The sequence below is a fragment of the Bombus impatiens genome, unplaced genomic scaffold (assembly GCF_000188095.3).
Source record: "Bombus impatiens unplaced genomic scaffold, BIMP_2.2 scf_0582, whole genome shotgun sequence".
NCBI lineage: Eukaryota > Metazoa > Arthropoda > Insecta > Hymenoptera > Apidae > Bombus > Bombus impatiens.
In genome coordinates this window covers 156,755-174,875 of record NT_177001.1, presented here as the reverse complement: position 1 = coordinate 174,875, position 18,121 = coordinate 156,755, and the positions used below count along the sequence as shown (strand labels likewise).

At 30.2% G+C, this 18,121-nt stretch overlaps 1 protein-coding gene across 3 annotated transcripts in view; it reads right to left on the bottom strand.

Annotated features, from left to right (window-relative positions):
- Positions 1 to 18,121, bottom strand: part of LOC100746350 (sodium-independent sulfate anion transporter-like) — a 37,147-nt gene that overhangs the window by 13,830 nt on the left and 5,196 nt on the right. For 2 of the 3 annotated variants that reach the window (XM_012388928.3, XM_003491641.4), the window contains exon 2: positions 6,884 to 7,216. In XM_012388928.3, coding sequence (XP_012244351.1) covers positions 6,884 to 7,076 — 193 coding nt within the window. In that variant the 5' untranslated portion in view covers positions 7,077 to 7,216. Of the gene's footprint in view, positions 1 to 6,883; positions 7,217 to 12,544; positions 12,633 to 18,121 lie in introns of those variants that run through there. The other variant, XM_012388927.3, reaches the window with a different exon arrangement.

The window sequence follows — 18,121 nt, the reverse complement described above, 5'->3', positions numbered from 1 at the left end:
ATATATTAATTACTGTATTATATATAATTGTATTATATATAATAAAATTAGGTATTGTATATATTAATTATAATAATTACAAATTAATATAAATTAATATAGTTCTATTTATACATACTCGTATCCTACGTGCAATGTAAATTTGTATGAGATGTAAATAAATCAAGCCTATGTAACCAAACTTTCGTTTGCTTACGAAAGTAAACAATTGTAACTGATTATAAATCCCTCACTTTGATTTACAGTACTTGTTATTAACCAGTAATTGTTATTAAATAGACTATTTACAATTAGTAGAATATCAAAATAAAGTGAAATATCCATAATGGCAGGCAAATAGTAAGATGAGATTTAACACCTATGAATACGTTAGCTTTGTAAATTCTAACTCATATGGCGTTGATTAAAGTGGAAGAAAACACGAAATAAGAAAGAATCAAAGAATAAAATCTGTCGTACGAAAAACATGCAAATCGTAGTTGATTCAACCGAGACGATAATTGCAGTTACACGTATCGAGTATCAACGCAACTTCGGTAAATACGCGATAGTCTTTGATACACGTCATTCTCTCACAAATGGTCACGAAATGAGTCAGAAAACTCAAAGAACCCGCGCCTTGAAATAATTTCTCATTATTAATTTATGCATACGGATAGTATTATGAGTCAAATGCATCTGCTCAACCGCAAAAGTGAACGTATGAAATATTCTTTTCTCCCTTTTCAATCTCTTAGGAATTCTCCTTTCGCATTAACGACATGCTTCCTGTTTATAAGTTAATACACCGTTGCAAGTTTACCGCAGAACATCGTAAAGTTGATTTTATTCCTACAATTTTTACAGATCACATAGTTAGTCGATACTACAAAATACGGTTTCCTTCGTTGAACCGATAAGTGTGTAATCGCAGTCATTATATCATACGAAAGAGTTGACGCTAGTATTTCAGTGTAGTTGATGTAATCACGCGTTAAGCTGTCGGATCGTTATTGATACTTTTGCGACTGTTGAACGGCGACTTTTACGATATGCACATGTGGTCCGCTGGTTGGAAAATTTAATCTTATATAGGGTGTTTCAATGTTCTTAATCAAAGCGCTGACAGTGTATCCCGTGGATATATGTATGGATATATAGAAAATGTTATTTATGCTATTTATTAGGATAAGGTTTAGGCGCAGGTAATATATATAATATAATATATTACACTATATATATTATATAATAATTAAAGTATTATGAATAGGCATATAATAATTTAAGTTATAAGGAGAAAGGGCATAATAATTCATGTCAAACACATATGTAGAGTTTTATTATTTAATATATATGCAAGGGGCGTATGCATTGTATGAACATAATTTGTATGTATCGGGTTGGCAATTAAGTGATTGTGGATTTTGTCATTAGGTGATATTGACAAAATCCGCAATAACTTAGAAGTACGTAGAAGTACGAAATTGACGTACAATAACGAGCTTGCGATCATTATGCTGTAAAACTTCAATAGATTATAATAATTGGCTGTTTAATATCGTATTTCGATAGAAGAAAACTAAAAAATTGAACTTATTAATACAGAAATCACATTTTGATTTCGTTTTATTCCAATAAATCAATTCTTTGCATTAATGCAAATTAATACTTGTTTCATATATCTTTATTCTTCAAAATTACTCACGTACAGTAGCTCACGGAAGTATCCAAACACTTGTAAAAACGGTTTATAAATATATTACGTGTGTTGTACGAGACATTTTGGAATGTCATTAACATCGAAGCAATGAAACTCGACGATCATGATTATATTGGCAAAAAAAAATTTGAGGTAAATCTGAAAATGTACATAAAAGCACAGAATATTTGACAAGTATGTATACAATATGTATGTATTTCGCAGAGACCGCAAAAGTATTTGAACAGTCAATTATCCATTATACTAACAAGCTTTAATATTCATCGATATTCTTTAACATTTATTATAAATGTAAGATGGTTATTTATGCTGTATATATTTATATATTATTATTTTACTACATATACGTTAGCAGTAAATATCTTGTAACTTATATATATAATCCCAGATTGGCTTCAACTTTGGTCAATGTAATCATGACGATCATTTGACGTTACAGTGGTAGTAAAGTTTTAAATTTTATATGTCATATACAATATATATATACATGAAAGTTTTCTATGATAAGTATTCGAATACTTTAAATGAGCCACTGTATAAAAGTCCAATGCAGTAAAGTTTGAAATATTTCTTTTTTAATTGATTGTTTACAATTGTTCGATCAACCATTGCTTGTTAGCGTCTCAGCTGAAATCATAGGCTGAGTTTTATAATCTTTAGGAAAGATTAGTTGGTTTAAAAAATTTTGATATTAATTTAATTTAATATTTAATAGCAGAGCTATTTTTTTATAGAAGGGGAATTAATATTAAAGTGTGATCTAGCAGTAGAAAATTTATAATATTAGAGTCCGAGGTATTATTCTTTAATTTTAAACGACCTCTATCTTTATATAACATTTTTCACTCGATCATATTGGGTTGGCAACTAAGTGATTGCGGATTTTGCCCATGCCACCTAATGACAAAATCCGCAATCATTTAGTTGCCAAATCAATAGAATTGGTATATTCCTCAGTACGAATTTCAGCTGTTAAACACTATTAGTTTTGTGTAAGTACATACTTCGGAATAATCCTCCATTGCATCTCTGACAGAGATTTATCTCGTTTCATTGATCTGTAATCTGTCCTATTATTTACTCACGTCACGCGTTGTGTAGAGTTTTTCTTCGATAGAACTGAGATTATCAGGCAATAGATTTACAATATTCACTTGGACGTTGTACCCAGACTGAGATGGATCGAGTTTGGGCATTAAAATATTTTTGTTAATAAGAAAGATTGCAAGAACGTGTCTGTTGTTCGAGAAAAGAGCGAATACTTTTTTTTTTAGCAGCAATATGATATTTTTTATACATACCAAGAGTGAAAAAATAAGGAAGAATGAAAATGTTATTATTGATAGAAAAACGATAAAATCAAATAAAAAGGAGGAATAAAGATATTATTATATAACAGATAGTACTGTAATAGTATTTAAAAAAGATATTAGTAACGAAGAGAATAATAGCATTATCAAACAGTGTTATATTTACAGTTTCAGTGACTAATTTTATTGTAGTTTAGTCATTTCCTAAGTACAAGTAACGGGAATAATTTGCAACTTTGGCGAACGAATAGTTATTATAGTTTCATTCGAATAATTTCAAGATCAAAAGTGTCGTAAACCTTGTGTATATTTGCAAATCGAATTTTCATTCAAATTAGACACCATTAAATCCAATGCCGATTTTTATGGTTGTAGCTAAACATTATAAATATGTAAACGTATATATATACTAAAATAACAGTATCTTAGAAAATCTATTTTAGTGCTTGTCGTTCGATCTATACTAGATAAAAATTTAGTTCTCAGTCGATGAATAATTTCAAGACTATAAATAATTTGTTAGATAATGAAGATAAAGGCTTATGTCAAAGCTATACACCAAGCTAATCCATTTAATTAATCAATGCAGCCAATTGATCAAATAATTGATCAATTTATAAAATGTCTGCAGATCACCTGTTGATTAGAAAAATATTTTCATTCTTCATTCATGAGATGCATCTGAGATATCTATATTTTTTAATGTTTACAATTGTATGTATTATTTAGTATCGCACTAGTGCGATTGATTTTGACGTTCATGAATGTTTAAAAATATTTTATATGTTCAATGTTATCGCGTTTCATCGCAATTTTAATTTCATTCCAACTTCTTGTTCAAACAGCCATATAAAATTATTTTCCTTCAGTTAGATTAAAATGTTTGATACCTATATTTTCCTTTATCTTGAGAATTTTATACAGGATAATAAATTATATAATCATAAAAGGATGTAATATACTGCAATTTCCATTAAATATTGTTACCTCTTAGCAACAGGCATAAAAAAAGCGACTATAGAATAGCGAAGCATTTTAATGAATAAATTATCAATAAAATGTTTAATAAATATTACTAGCACGGTACGGTACGATGCAAGAGAAAATTGATTCCAAATTTTCCAACCCAGCATATTCGTCAGAAGATTGATTTAGTTTAATGATTTAATTCAGTTTGATAAATCGATAATATATACTATAGTTATTTATTATCTGAATAAAATTTCCGGATGATGGAGAATAATTAAATAAAGTATTATATACGAATTAGTATCCAGATAATCGAAAGTTTGATGAATTTAAAATTAACATCGTGGACATAATTCCCGATTATATATTTCTATCATACATTTTAAAAATTATGGATCTGATATAGATTACCATAAATTATTCCGAATCATCTTATTTCGATAAATATTGATGCTTGAAGTTTTCGACTATTTCATTTTCAGCCAAACCGTAACCCTAAGGAGAATGTGTATATCAGACACTTTCAAGGTAGAATAGGCTCTAAATAGAATGTGGCTCGAAGTAGAGAAGATAGTTATACTCGTGAAATACTCTATAGTTTTGAACCCAATTATAAATACAAAATAAATTCATTCGCAGTCTGCATAATAAAATATTAAAAATTTCAATTACGAATAATGGCAGTTAAAGTACTTAATTAAAAAAAAAAGCATTTAGACATTCATTGTTTTAATACGTCAAAGGGACAATGTAAATCAAAATTTAATCACCGTTGTAATTATGCAAAATCAAATTTCATTGGATCGTATCAATATAAAGATTTGTACAAAAATGCGAATTTACATATTTCGCTGTATTTTAAAAATTGCGTTATTCAAGAGTTCCCGTTTTGAGTGTTCAAACAACAATTCAATACGTTTTCCTTGCAATGCAACACAACAGTTTATGATATGAAACGAAAAACAGAACACAAACAAATCAAACGAAAAATTGTCTTTGTAATTGGCGTGAAAAAGCATTTCAAAAAATGAATCTATGCTCTGTTGGTGTATACTGTTCAGAAATAATTCTGTATGATTGTTCAGAGCTAATAATTTCAGTATGAAAAAACTGAACAGACAGTTTTCGCCTGGGGCGTTATATTATACTTTAATATTGTTATATTTATTATATTTGTATTAAAGGTATTATATTTTTTAAATAGCCGTTAATTTAACGGATATAAAGATATGTCTGCAATTCTTTCGAAAGAATGTAAATTTTGTTATATTTTAAGAATTTTAAATTAATTCTTTCAAATGGATCATTTTTTTAAAAACTAACTGACAGTATTTAACAGCAATTTAATTGCTGCTTGCAATTTAAATCTCGAATAAAAGGATAGCGTTATGATACTCTAAGTAACATCCTGTAGAAATTTTGATCTATATGGATTAAGTTATCTAATTTAATTCACATAAGTGGGATATTTCAATGTAATCACGTTGGAAGAAAGTAACTTTGAAAATCTTCGTGTTAAAACTGATTATGAAAATAATTGCAGGATTTGTAACGATAGGCAGAATATTATTATAATTAAAAATTATTAATTATTATAATTAATTATTATAATTAATAATTTATTGAGAGAGAGAAAGGTATAGGTTTCATATCCGAAAGTACTCAAATTTTTTACTAAGTATAGTAGGTGACTTATAATATTTTGCAAAATAATCTCTATATGGAGATTTCAATTGCTTCAGAATCAAACAAATATGAATTTAGAGTACGTTTTAAAAAGTGATCCAACTTTGATTGATTTTGAGTTGGTTTTTGATCTACTCTATTCAAATTACTAGCAGGTGTAGCTACTTCCTTATTACTGCAATCTTTCCAATTGCAATTATATAAAATAATCACTGCGATTCTTTCAGACGTTGCTATGCGCAAATTGAAATTCACGAGTCTAATATACAGCGCGATGAGAAAATCAATTCCCACGATTTCTCAAATAGTTCCAATAGTCGGACAAAAAAATGTTTCGAAAAAAAGTTAATCAGTTTTCAATCGGCTGGAAATTGCAATGCTATGAATTTCAAAGAAGATTTTGCTTCGATAAAAAGTCAAGGTCATCGCTATTTTTTTAAATGGAATAATACATTCTTTTATACACCATTCGATGCATTTTTTAATTCTGCAAAAAAGTATGAAGGTACTTGAATCGAAAAATGATTAGTTTAAAAGATATTTTAACTTTAACGTTGTAAAATTTACCCTATGAAAGACAAGTAAAATATAAAACCAAAAATTACTATGTCATCTTTCTTTGTCTTCCATACCACAAGTTTCACAATATCAAAGTCAAAATATCCTTTAAACTAGTCATTTTTCCGATTAAGTATCTCAATATCTTTTCGCAGAGAATTAAAACAATGCTCCAAATGTTATATAAAAAATGTATTGTTTCATTTTAAAAAATAGAGGTAACCTCGATTTTCCATGGAAGTAAAACATTGTTCGAAACTCCTAGTATTGCAGTTTGCAGTCGATTGGAAGCTGATTAACTTTCGTTCCATACATTTTCCTGTCCGACTGTCGGAAGTGTTTGAAAAATCGTGAGGATTGATTTTCGCTCCATTCTACATAGACCGTGGATTTTGATGCATTTACGGAAGATTTAAGCTGGCAATAGCATAGAAAATACATATAAGATGCAAAAATATATAAAATGTACAAAATAACAGTATTCGTTGGAATATTTAAATTCGTTGCGGTAAACAAATCTTCGCTATACGTCCTACTATCTTGGCTGTATTTATGAAAATATTCATACGTATAAATGTCCACCGTCTATTAACGTTTTCCATATATTCGTGCGACGTAACGTCGATTTAACGCCGTAAAGGAATAAATTACACAAACTTACCATCGTTGTTCATATTTTTGTCATCCTGGCTTGAGACGTGGACATTGCTAAGCCTGTTTTCTAGTTCAGCAGTCTGATCAAAATCGTTGTTGTTGCTTCGAAATGGATCTTCGAAGGCAGCATTGCTGTATCCGGTTAACCGGACTTGCTTTCCAGTTTCGAGGTCGTACTCTTGGACGCTATACCTGGACATGTTTGCGAGTAGTTTTTCTATGCTGAAGAGAGTTCGCCAATTTTATGATTTCTCCGTCAGATATCGATGTATAAGGGAAGCTGAATTGCACGAGTGGTGCTCAAAGACACTCCATTGTTGAGTTCGTACGTGTGGCGACCCTAAAAAATAAAAACACCTAATTAATTCATAGCCCTTGTCGTCGTACCGTTAGATTTTCTTTTTGTTCGCTTTCTAAGATCGCTTTTTCTTGTCGGTTCTTTGCATTGTTTTTTGCACATTTTGCCAAGTTGAATTTCGTCGTACACGATGGATTCAAGGATATCTATTTTCACACCGCATCGCCTTTTTCCTTTGTCTCATGTATCTTTATTTTCGTTCCTCTGGATCCTTTTTGCGTTTTTTAATCGATTGTTTCTCGAAACTAAACGAAGGAGTAGAATAGCTTTCGATATTTCTGTTTCGTTTCAATTATTAAGAGAATTTCGCTCGAAGCGATAATAAATGGAATAATTACAATTACTATAGTTAACATAATAAATTTCCTTTTATTACTATATGACGATAAAAATGATGCACTGTGTACGGTCATATACATTTGATTTTACAGAATATCATTTAATTCTTTCTTTAAATTTATTGTAACGAAGAAATTATGATATTTATTTTATACTGGGGATTTTTAGTTCGTTCCAATGGTTCGATACGCGATATTAATATTCTGACTTTTTGAAATACTTGGACGTCTTAATTTAATAAAATAATTAAATTAGTTGTTAATTGATTTTTTCATTCAGCCAACAATTAATTAACAGAATTAGTGTTTTATTATGCAAACACGAATAATTGAATCAGAGACTAGTCAGAGTTGGAGAAATTGTAAATGACTTGTACAAGGGATTATGATATTTTTATAGCAATTATAGCGATCATAATGCAAAGCTAAATGTAATCGGAAAAATAATTATGCCAGTGTATTTCTCAAGAGTATAAAACATAAGCCGCGTAAAATTTCGCTGGCTCACAAACATTTCGTAACGTGCTTTACGAAAATCGATACAAATATAACTTTCGCAGTAACAATTCCATGAAGTATAGTATGCGCAATACAATTCTTTGTACGCATTTTTGCACACGATCAGTGATTTACTTTTTATCGAAAATCTAACATTTTTATCTACGGTTTGTTTCTCTTTTCTGGGTCAGTAATGGCAAAATATTGCAATTTTAAACTCACGCTACCAACAATTTTTAATTCTTCGTATAATTGTTAGATTGTGAATATTTATGCAAATTCATATCTTCACGAAAACAGTTAAGATGAAAACGACGGCTTGTTACAGTTATTAATTATTATAGCGATCACGAGCACTGTACCTTGAATACTTTATATATCTTTACAAATCAGGTGCATGTTATGTATTTTGGCATACTTAAATTTCCCATAAATGCATAGAAATCTATAGTCTAATAATTACATATTCAACTTTGTATCTGATTGCGGAATTTTGTCAATACCATCTAATGAAAAAATCCGCAATTACTTAGTTGCCAACGCAATATGTTCAACTATCTTCAATTCCGTGTAACTTTACGCAATTGCACAAAACGTACAAGCAAAATTAAAGGTAGAGTTAAGGCTATTACTATTACATTATCGAATTATTAGTTAAGCTAGCTTTATCTTTTTAAACAGTTTTTAATTGTTACCGCGATAAGCAATCTACTATTAATTTTTTTTGCAAGAAAAATATCTTTTCTTTTAATAAATGGAGAAAAAGAAATAAGATATTTTTCTTATAAAAAGAATTGATAGAAAATTGTTTTTTATAAGAATAATCATACATTGACTGATTATAAAACTGAACTGCTTGAACAGATTATATAACACCGTCCATTGTAATCTAGTGGCTATAAGAGCTTTGGCAGACGAAAATCATAATAACGTATAATATAAATAAATTCATACATAATGCTTCACCGTACAGTATCATGCAGGAGATGATGTCACTAGTAATTACATCAATAATTTAACTTAAACTTAAAACACTAAAGAAAAAGAAAAAAAATGGGTAAGCTGCAGCTTGCACGAAATAATTAACTATAAGCTACAGCTATATATTAATACTGAAAGAATACATAAATAAAATATAATCTAACAACGTAAACAAATTTCTACAGAAACTTGTAAAGAACGTAAATTGAACTGTATCAATGGTTACGCTTAATTAAAATCTTTCTACAGCATATTACGTTGCTATTATTTTATTTTTTGTGATACAATACTATAATATCATATTTATGTTAAGTCAGCAGTATCAATGTCAAAAGGATTTACCAACTATACTGATACGACATTATGAAGTTTCTCAAGTCTCGACTGGTATTTCATTCATCGAACAATCGATTGATCAAAAAGCTATTTAAACACTAATTTTACCTTCGCTAACAAAATATGATGCGAAATAAAATAATATTGCATAGATATATACATGTGTTGGAGATATTATTATCGAAATCTTGAATCGTTTTCTTTTGACTTAACTCACCGACTTATTAGAAACGTAGAATTAAAGTTGAAAATAAAAAATTCAAATTAATAATACAAAGTTTACGCGTAACGTCGAACGAATTTAGCGCTACATCAGGCATATTCGAGTGATACTTGATCTACCAGTATAATATTTTTGTAATTTCCGTATGACATAGTTAAAAAATAATGTGTAAATAACACATAATACGTTTGCCATTCTGTAATTATTACAACTTCATATGTCGTATAGCTGATATATTGCATAACCGGTTATCGTAATAAATTGGTCTATCTGTTTCTTTTGATTAGCGTATCCTAGGTGAAAAATGATACTTCTCGGAGAAACAATAGAAATGTGATGTCATTGTGAGAGAGATAAAATTAAAACGGGAAATTATCGATGCTCGATGCCGTTCGTCGTAATATGTACTTACTTGTATTAGCATAATTTAATGGCTCGACGTTATGATTAATTATTCCTCATGCGAGTGATATTTGTCAACAATGTTCTATCTATTAAACGATTGGTTGAACAGAAGATTGACCGAAAAGAAAATAAAATTATATTCTCTAAGCTATAATTATTTCTAAAATCATACGTATTTATTATATTAATTATAATATATTATACTTAATAATTAAGATATATTAAAATAACTAGCAAATTTAATAAATAATTAAAAAGTAATATATCTTATAATTAAGATATACCAAGGATATATCAAATTCAATAATTTCTGAAATATTAGATTATCTTTAAAATATAAACTGGAGGTACCACAAATAAGGATAAAATCGTTCAAAAACAGTATTCGGTACGCATGAATAATTTTTATTAATTTTGATAATCAATAACAAATGCCTAAGTTAGATAAGCAGAATTGTGTTTCACAGTCATCATTATCACTCATTATCATATTCTCAGTGAAGTACCAACTATCTCGTATCTTGTGTATTAGTACTTTGATCATTAGTCATTAGCTCCTTGGTATCGAAGGACAAAATATACCTTGCCACGTAATGTCTTTTATTATAAGCTTTGGGCGAAATATTTTTACAACTCAATGTTGTTTATACGGCGCTTTCTATTTATTAGGTTGTCCCAAAATGTCTTTTGCTATCTGCATGCAGCTGGTTTATCTAGCTATGTTGATACGAACATGAAACCTAATCTGTCAGATGTTGTGATCTTTATCTTCGATCGTCATCTAGTTGTCGTAGGACACGTTTCGTTTACATTAAAACAAAAAATGTTGTGCATCTATTATTTTCTTTTAAAACGAAAGAAACTTTTAGGACAACCTAATATATGGATGTCGCTCATCGGTCACTGTATCCTGGAATTGTATATAATACCACGCTTTGTACCGTGTCATATAACAGAAAACTAAAATCATTTGCTTGTCGAAATAAAACATTTTCTTTATTTAACATTCCTAATCCCCGTGCGAGTTATTTCGTTCAAGGTATCATATGAAGAATATTGCGTCGCGGGATATCTTGTGCAAAGAAGCGCATAAACGACATTCTGTTGCAAGATATCTCGTCCAGAGCGTATCACAAAAGATATTGCGTGGCGAGATATTTCGTCTTTCGATATGAAGGGATTGAACGATTTCGATAGGCGGTTTTGCAAAAAAAATATCTTCTTATTCGGACCTATTGATTTCAACAGAATAATTATATTTACATGACCGTAAATTTTATGGTGTAAATGCGCAATGGCAGTACCAATAGCTGCGATTATTACATGTTCAGAATATTTGTATTGCAATCAACGCGCTTTTTATATCATCACAATCGGTTACAAATCGTAAGAAGATACGACTGATTCTTAAGAATAAATTTGTTTATTTAAACGATAATTATTTGCATTACATGGAAAATTATTAGAATGAATTATAATCCCTTCTTCGTCTATTACTTATTTGTACATCGTTGTACGAATTAAAAATATTTTAACGACACGCAGCGTCTTGAACAGCGGCAACGATATTAAATTTTGGACCAAAATAGATTTGCATCGTGGAACTACTCGAAGATTCTAGATCTTTCTAGATCGTTTCAGATCTTATTCAACGGTCGCATAGACACAGCTTTTTCTAAGTTGTTCTTTGCGTCAGGCATTTTTCGTCTTTTTTATGACGGCAAGATTCAAGTTTTGTAATTATAATTCTTATTCAGCATTTCTGATCGTATGCGCTACCACATAATCATAAAATTATGGTCACAGATGAAAAAAAGAGAAGAAAACATGTGGCGGTTAGGTAGTTCTACTTCTTAACGAAGTTGCAACATTTACTCTCTTTTTCAGGGACAACTTTTAACATTTTAATAACAACAGTCTTTCATGATTACTATTTTATATGTTCATCGCGATTCTTGAAAAGAAAAGTCCAAGGTTGCGAATAACACTAATCAATATGCGAAACGATTCTTTATGTCTTTGAAACGGAATAGGAAGTTACGTATGCATACATATTAAAATTTATTTTTATTTACTTATTGCTGTATCGTTATATTTTATCGTATTTTACTATTGCGTCTTTACGTATTCTATATACTGCATTGTAAGCAAATTATTTTCTTATAGCAATTTTTGTTTTTGTACGTTAGATTAAAATATAAAATATAAAATGAGCTAATAAAAATATGCGAATAAAATAAAAATTGTTGCAATATTTGATTGTTTTCATTTTGCAAATATTGTTTTATTTAACAGTCGTGAAAGCACTTCTCAAGTAACTCGCAAGCTAATTTATTTCGGTCACACATAATCTGCTTTTGAAAAAATGATTTTGAAAATTTAATTGTCCCATGTTGACAGTTTCATATTTTGTCTAATAAATACAGGTATGTGTGATGACTTTGTACCAAGAACACGACGTTTCATTTAAATTATAATATATGCAGCATGAAATGACATTCTACTTCGCATCAAACATTCATATCCTACCTGTCTTGAAATTCCGTTATATCTAATAACTTTTCACAAAAATACACCTCTTCATTCGCATGACTAATGCAATTTTTTTAACACGCGAAATATATCATATATTGGATACGACATACAACAAAACTTATGCAAATTTATATTTTCATACATGGAATATCAAATAAATGGGATCTAAATAGAAATCTGTTTCATCTACTAACAATAAATATCGTTAACAAGTACACATGCTACTTTACACATTTTCCATGTATTTTGCATCGTTGCGTCTTTAGATTTCTCATAAACGCATAAAAGTTTCCTCTTTATTATGTCAATCCCACTGAATGCAATTTCACTTTTTATGAAATGCGAACGAACTCGAGAGCGAGCCAGAAATGTTCTTTTTGCTTCAACTACAAGGTGATTTTACTACGCAGTCGTTTATAATCTTCTTCGTTGCATCTTAGAGGCAAACCTGATAAAAAGAAGTAGAAGAACGTAAGCAAAGAAGCTGTAGCTACTTCTTTATCCATAGAGCGAGGTTTCTCCGAACGATTTCAGACAGTCATCTGACATTGCCACGTATATACCGTATACATTTCTCACCTAAGAATATGAGTTTTCCTTTTTCTCCTTTTCTCGACGTATTGTTCCTTATAATTTATGCAGGCGGATATCTGATAAGTCGAGGCGGATATTTATTTAACATTGATTTTGATTTGCATTTTTCAATGGTCGTCTATTTCCTCTATAGTGAATAAGTATAGTATTTGAGCATTATATTTACTCTAGCTAACTTTTATGTATATATTATGTCTTAATATAAAACATTTCGAAATTTAATTAGCACTATAACGAGACACAACTGTCACAATTATATTGGTAAAATATAGAACCAATTAGAAAGTGTATATAAATGTTACGAGATATTTACTGCGAACGTGTATATGTAGTAAAAAATTCATACACGTATAGCACGAACAATCATCTTAAGATCAAGCTATTCAACACGATCCCAATATTAAGACTTATTAATATGACGAATAATTGATGAATAATTTTATCACATTTGCGAGATACGTAGATACATACTTATAAGTACTAAGTACGTGTATACTCGGGTCAAGCTTGAATGAGTGAAAAAGCTGGAATGTTCACGAAACGCGAGAACAAAGTGCAACGCGCTAATAAAGATACGATTGAAAAGCCGAAGAACCACAGATATATCGTCTGATCATCGTGAAAGTTTAAAATCTATACTATATTTATTTCCTTTTTATCCGTATACATATTTTCCACTGTTGCTCTAACGCGACATTTCCAGACATAAAAATGCCATTTCGTACCGTTTAGTTTCGCGTGTGAACTGTGAATTGTTGGCTTACGATGATACGTACGATCCTCCGGTGGAATAAATGAACAGATTACGGAACGATTAGCTGACGTTACAGGAGCGTTTTTCCCATTAGATGATCACAGTTTTAGCACAAGGGGACGCTCATTCATATGAAACGATTTGATGCTTCAAGAATTGTGTCAACGTCGTAATTAGATACCGTTAGTGTTACTACTACGTGTATACTGCCTTGTGATCGAAGAGTTACGTTCGATCGATCGCATTCAACAGTATCGCGCACGAGTGCAATAATACTACGATCTACTCGAAGAAATATAGAATTCATTCGATCGAATAAATCAATGGTCATTAGATGGTAATTAGATGCGATAAGTTTTAAACGACATCGATCGCAGATGTTTATTCAGACCTTTTTTTTTCTTTTTGAACGATGTGAGGAGACGATAAACCGGAATACATTTTTAATCGCATGTATCTGGTTATTTCATGATCAATTTTGTTTCTTGTACGCCCTTGGAATTTTCATGACAAAGTTGATATTTTGCAGTTAGCAATTAGAAGAATTGTAAGTATGTAGTAAAAATACAAAAGTGATCGATATTAATGAAATGGAAAGGGATTCTGTTTTGTTATGTCAGCGATCGTTTACAGACAATGATAATTGGAAATTATTACGTCATTTATTCTATTCTTTACACTTAACATCGCTAGATTTTCATTTGTTTCGGCCATTGTTAAAGTAGTGTAAAGGATAAGTTTAAGACAATTCATCAAAGCAGTCATTTTATAACATTGACCGATCAATTGTCAATATTTCAACAATTTTTCGAGAAAGAAATTAAAAGATTATGATAAATTGAAACATAGTTCTAGAAAACAACTGTTAATGTTATCCATGTCTTTATGTTTTTTAAATTTTGTTCTAATTATCATAACCCAATTCCAAATTGAAGTCAGTCCAATCATTTGTCAAAATCTTAACAATTTTCCAAGGAAGAAAAATTACAACATTATCAGAAAATGTATTATAGTTCTAGGAAACAACATACGAGTAATTACTGATTAAATTTTTGTAAAATCACGAAAGTGATACTTATATTACGTGTCTGTATTTCTTAAATAATATTCTATTTATCTTCTATTTATTTTTTATTATTAACTTTATTATTATATTACTATTTATAATGGCATCAAACATTCTATTCATAGCAATTATCTAGTAATTCTCAATTTCCATACAAGACTGATATCAGCAAAAAAGATCTCTTTTATCATAACTAAATAAAATAGTACCAAGTCATATATTAACAAGTACAATAAATTCTATTTTTAATATTTTATGTAATTACATATGTAAAGATGAGTTTCTTAACTGAATAAATTGAGGAGTCTACATTACAGTTATATCATAATTCCTCTGTTAAAATAAGTGATTCTATTGGGTTGACAACCAAGTGCTTACGATTCTTGTCAATACCATCTAGCGATAAAATCCGCAATCACTTAATCGTCAACTCAATATTATGTAAAATCTTGACAATTATTTCTTGTTACTGTCTCGCTAATTTAAGTGAATTTTCTGAAACAAAATGAGCTTAGTTTAAATTCAGTCTGCATTCTTAATAATTAACATACGGTGGAGTATTAATAAAAATCGCGCGGTCTCTACACAAGTGCTTTAAATCATGAACGGAGATTTTCTATAAATATTTTACAAGATATGGTTCGTCGCAAAAATCTTATTGCAATATTAAGGCACTGAAGTAACACATCTTAGGAATCATATGTGTAGCGACAGGTGAATGGCCGGGGATTTCTTGTACCATAATTTACCAACTATGTAACACTTAATAGTAGACAAACACAGTTGACAAACAATAGTTGACAAATTACAAGTTATAAGTTATAGTTTTCTGTTGCTCAAGCAGTTCTTATAATTTTACAGTTTTACGTCAATCAGGAGTTGATTTCTAACTTGTAAAATTTACTCGTAGAATTTCACTCGTTTTATTGGCGTTGTTGTACGTAGAAAAAATTTGGTAATATGTAACGCGTGAGTTATGACGTTCTATTAACAATATTAGTTCATTTGTTTAAGAAAATATGTGTAATCATAAAGTTGCATCCGTTAACTACTTTGGTACAGTGACATATGGATTACGGATACTTATGCATTTGTGAGAAACTTAAAGATGCAATAATTCATAGAATGCACATAATATGAAAAGGTATGTAAAATACTCAGAGTATAATATAATATTTGATAGATGAACAATTCTTTTTCCTACAACCTATTTTTTATCTGTGTTTTGCACATAAATATCCACAGTCTAGCAATAGGAATAAAGATATGAATACCTCGTGGATAAAAAAATATTAAAAGATTTAGTTATTAAATTAAATATTAAAACATTTTATCGTCAAACATAAAAAGTATATGTGTCTTTGTTTTAGTTTCCTTGTTACATAAAATTACTTTTATTACGAATAAAATTTGTATCACTACATACATTATTATAGCGAATACTATTGTGTCAATACCAATCACACGCTCCGCGAAACTGTAATTGTCCATCGAACCTTGAGAACCTCGTGGGGCATCGACACACATTTCTTTCGTACGCACACAATAAACCACGCACCAGAGGTGATAATTTCGTGAAAGTGTTAAATAATTCATCTATTATTGCTCAAAGTACGAATTGGCTTTCTAAATGGACAAACAGTTTCCTAACCAGTTTAGCGATGAGTAACTCGATTTAATTACGTGCTGCACACATCCTGCATGTAAATGTGTTCATTATCGTGGGCTACGATTTTGGTCGATGAACGAAAGATAGTACATATGTATCTCGTTTCTTCTTGTTTTTGATGCGCGCGTTATCAAAACTTGTTTCTTACAAGGCACAGAAAATGTTTTCTAGCTACTTTCTTACTATTTTTCGTCAACTGCATCCAGTCTTACTGCATTCCTTCGATTATTTTCAACCCAATAGTATTTTTTTAACGTTAAAAAATATCACGAGATTGAGCAAATTATGAAAGGATTGTTATTAGTATGCTCAATTTCTCATTTTAAGTTTCTCATTCTATGTTAAAAACTTTCTTAGAACACTAAAAGTTTTTTTGTTTGTTGAGATAAGAACAGAATTGATATACCAAGACCACAGGAGAAAGCACGATGAATCATATTTTCCATTTTTTTACGGAGCAGTAGTTTTAAAACCTAATACATTGACCACTGCTCACATGTTGCAATTGCCCTTCTGTATCATTTTTAGGCTAAACATATAATTTTTTCTCCGCTGAATAATTTAAAAAGTGCCTATTGTCAGAATGCAAAATACCGTTTATCTATTATTTTTTAATGCTTTAACAATCGAGAAACTACACTGACCAACTCCTTAAATTGAAAAGCAGAAAAAAGTGACGATGAAACTTGAAATCGAAACATTATTTTTTAGATTTATTCTACAATTTGCTAGCGTTTATGTCACTCTCTTGTAGTAAATGACTGCATGGAAGCAAGTAATTTAACTTTAATTTACTTTTCCAGAAGTGGACGTTAATCACGTAATGTAACGAATCCGAGAAACTGTCCAAACATATCAGTTTGACTTCTGACGGGCATAATTACACCTTTGACTGAATCTAACAGGTCCTTTCCATTTTCAGCTATTTTATATCGAAGTATTCCTTTTTAGTCATAGAGTGACTTGAAAATAAAATATCCGCAAAAATATAGGTATCATGCCTTTTTCCTCGATCCTCCAGCAAAGATTCAGAGACTTAAGATCACAGTAGACTTAATTAAGTAAGTAGCGATTAAAGGCTGAGGATTCGCCGCTCGAATCTGCCCGAGAGAAAAGAGCGTGAAATTGTTTTAAATATACCGGCTGTGAATCAGTCACGGTATGAATACCTTGTTATTTTCTTTAATATCTCGCTACGGTGAGTACAGTCAACGGAGTGCAATTTGCGATAACGGGCCTCCGGGAACGATCGTAACTCTCGAAATTGGATTTGAAAAATGAATTCTAGAGATTCGTAGGATTTCCATGCATTTGCATCCGATTTTACGAGCCCGGTGAGTATCTTAAAAAACGATTTTTCGTGTTGCATAAATTGTGTCGTTTTGCTCGAAAAACAGTTAGCCTATCGATTTTGTAATTTTACGACGGTAATTGGACCAGCGAAGGTCTCATCGTTACGTCTTTGCCACTGAACGTTTTGTATCTTTT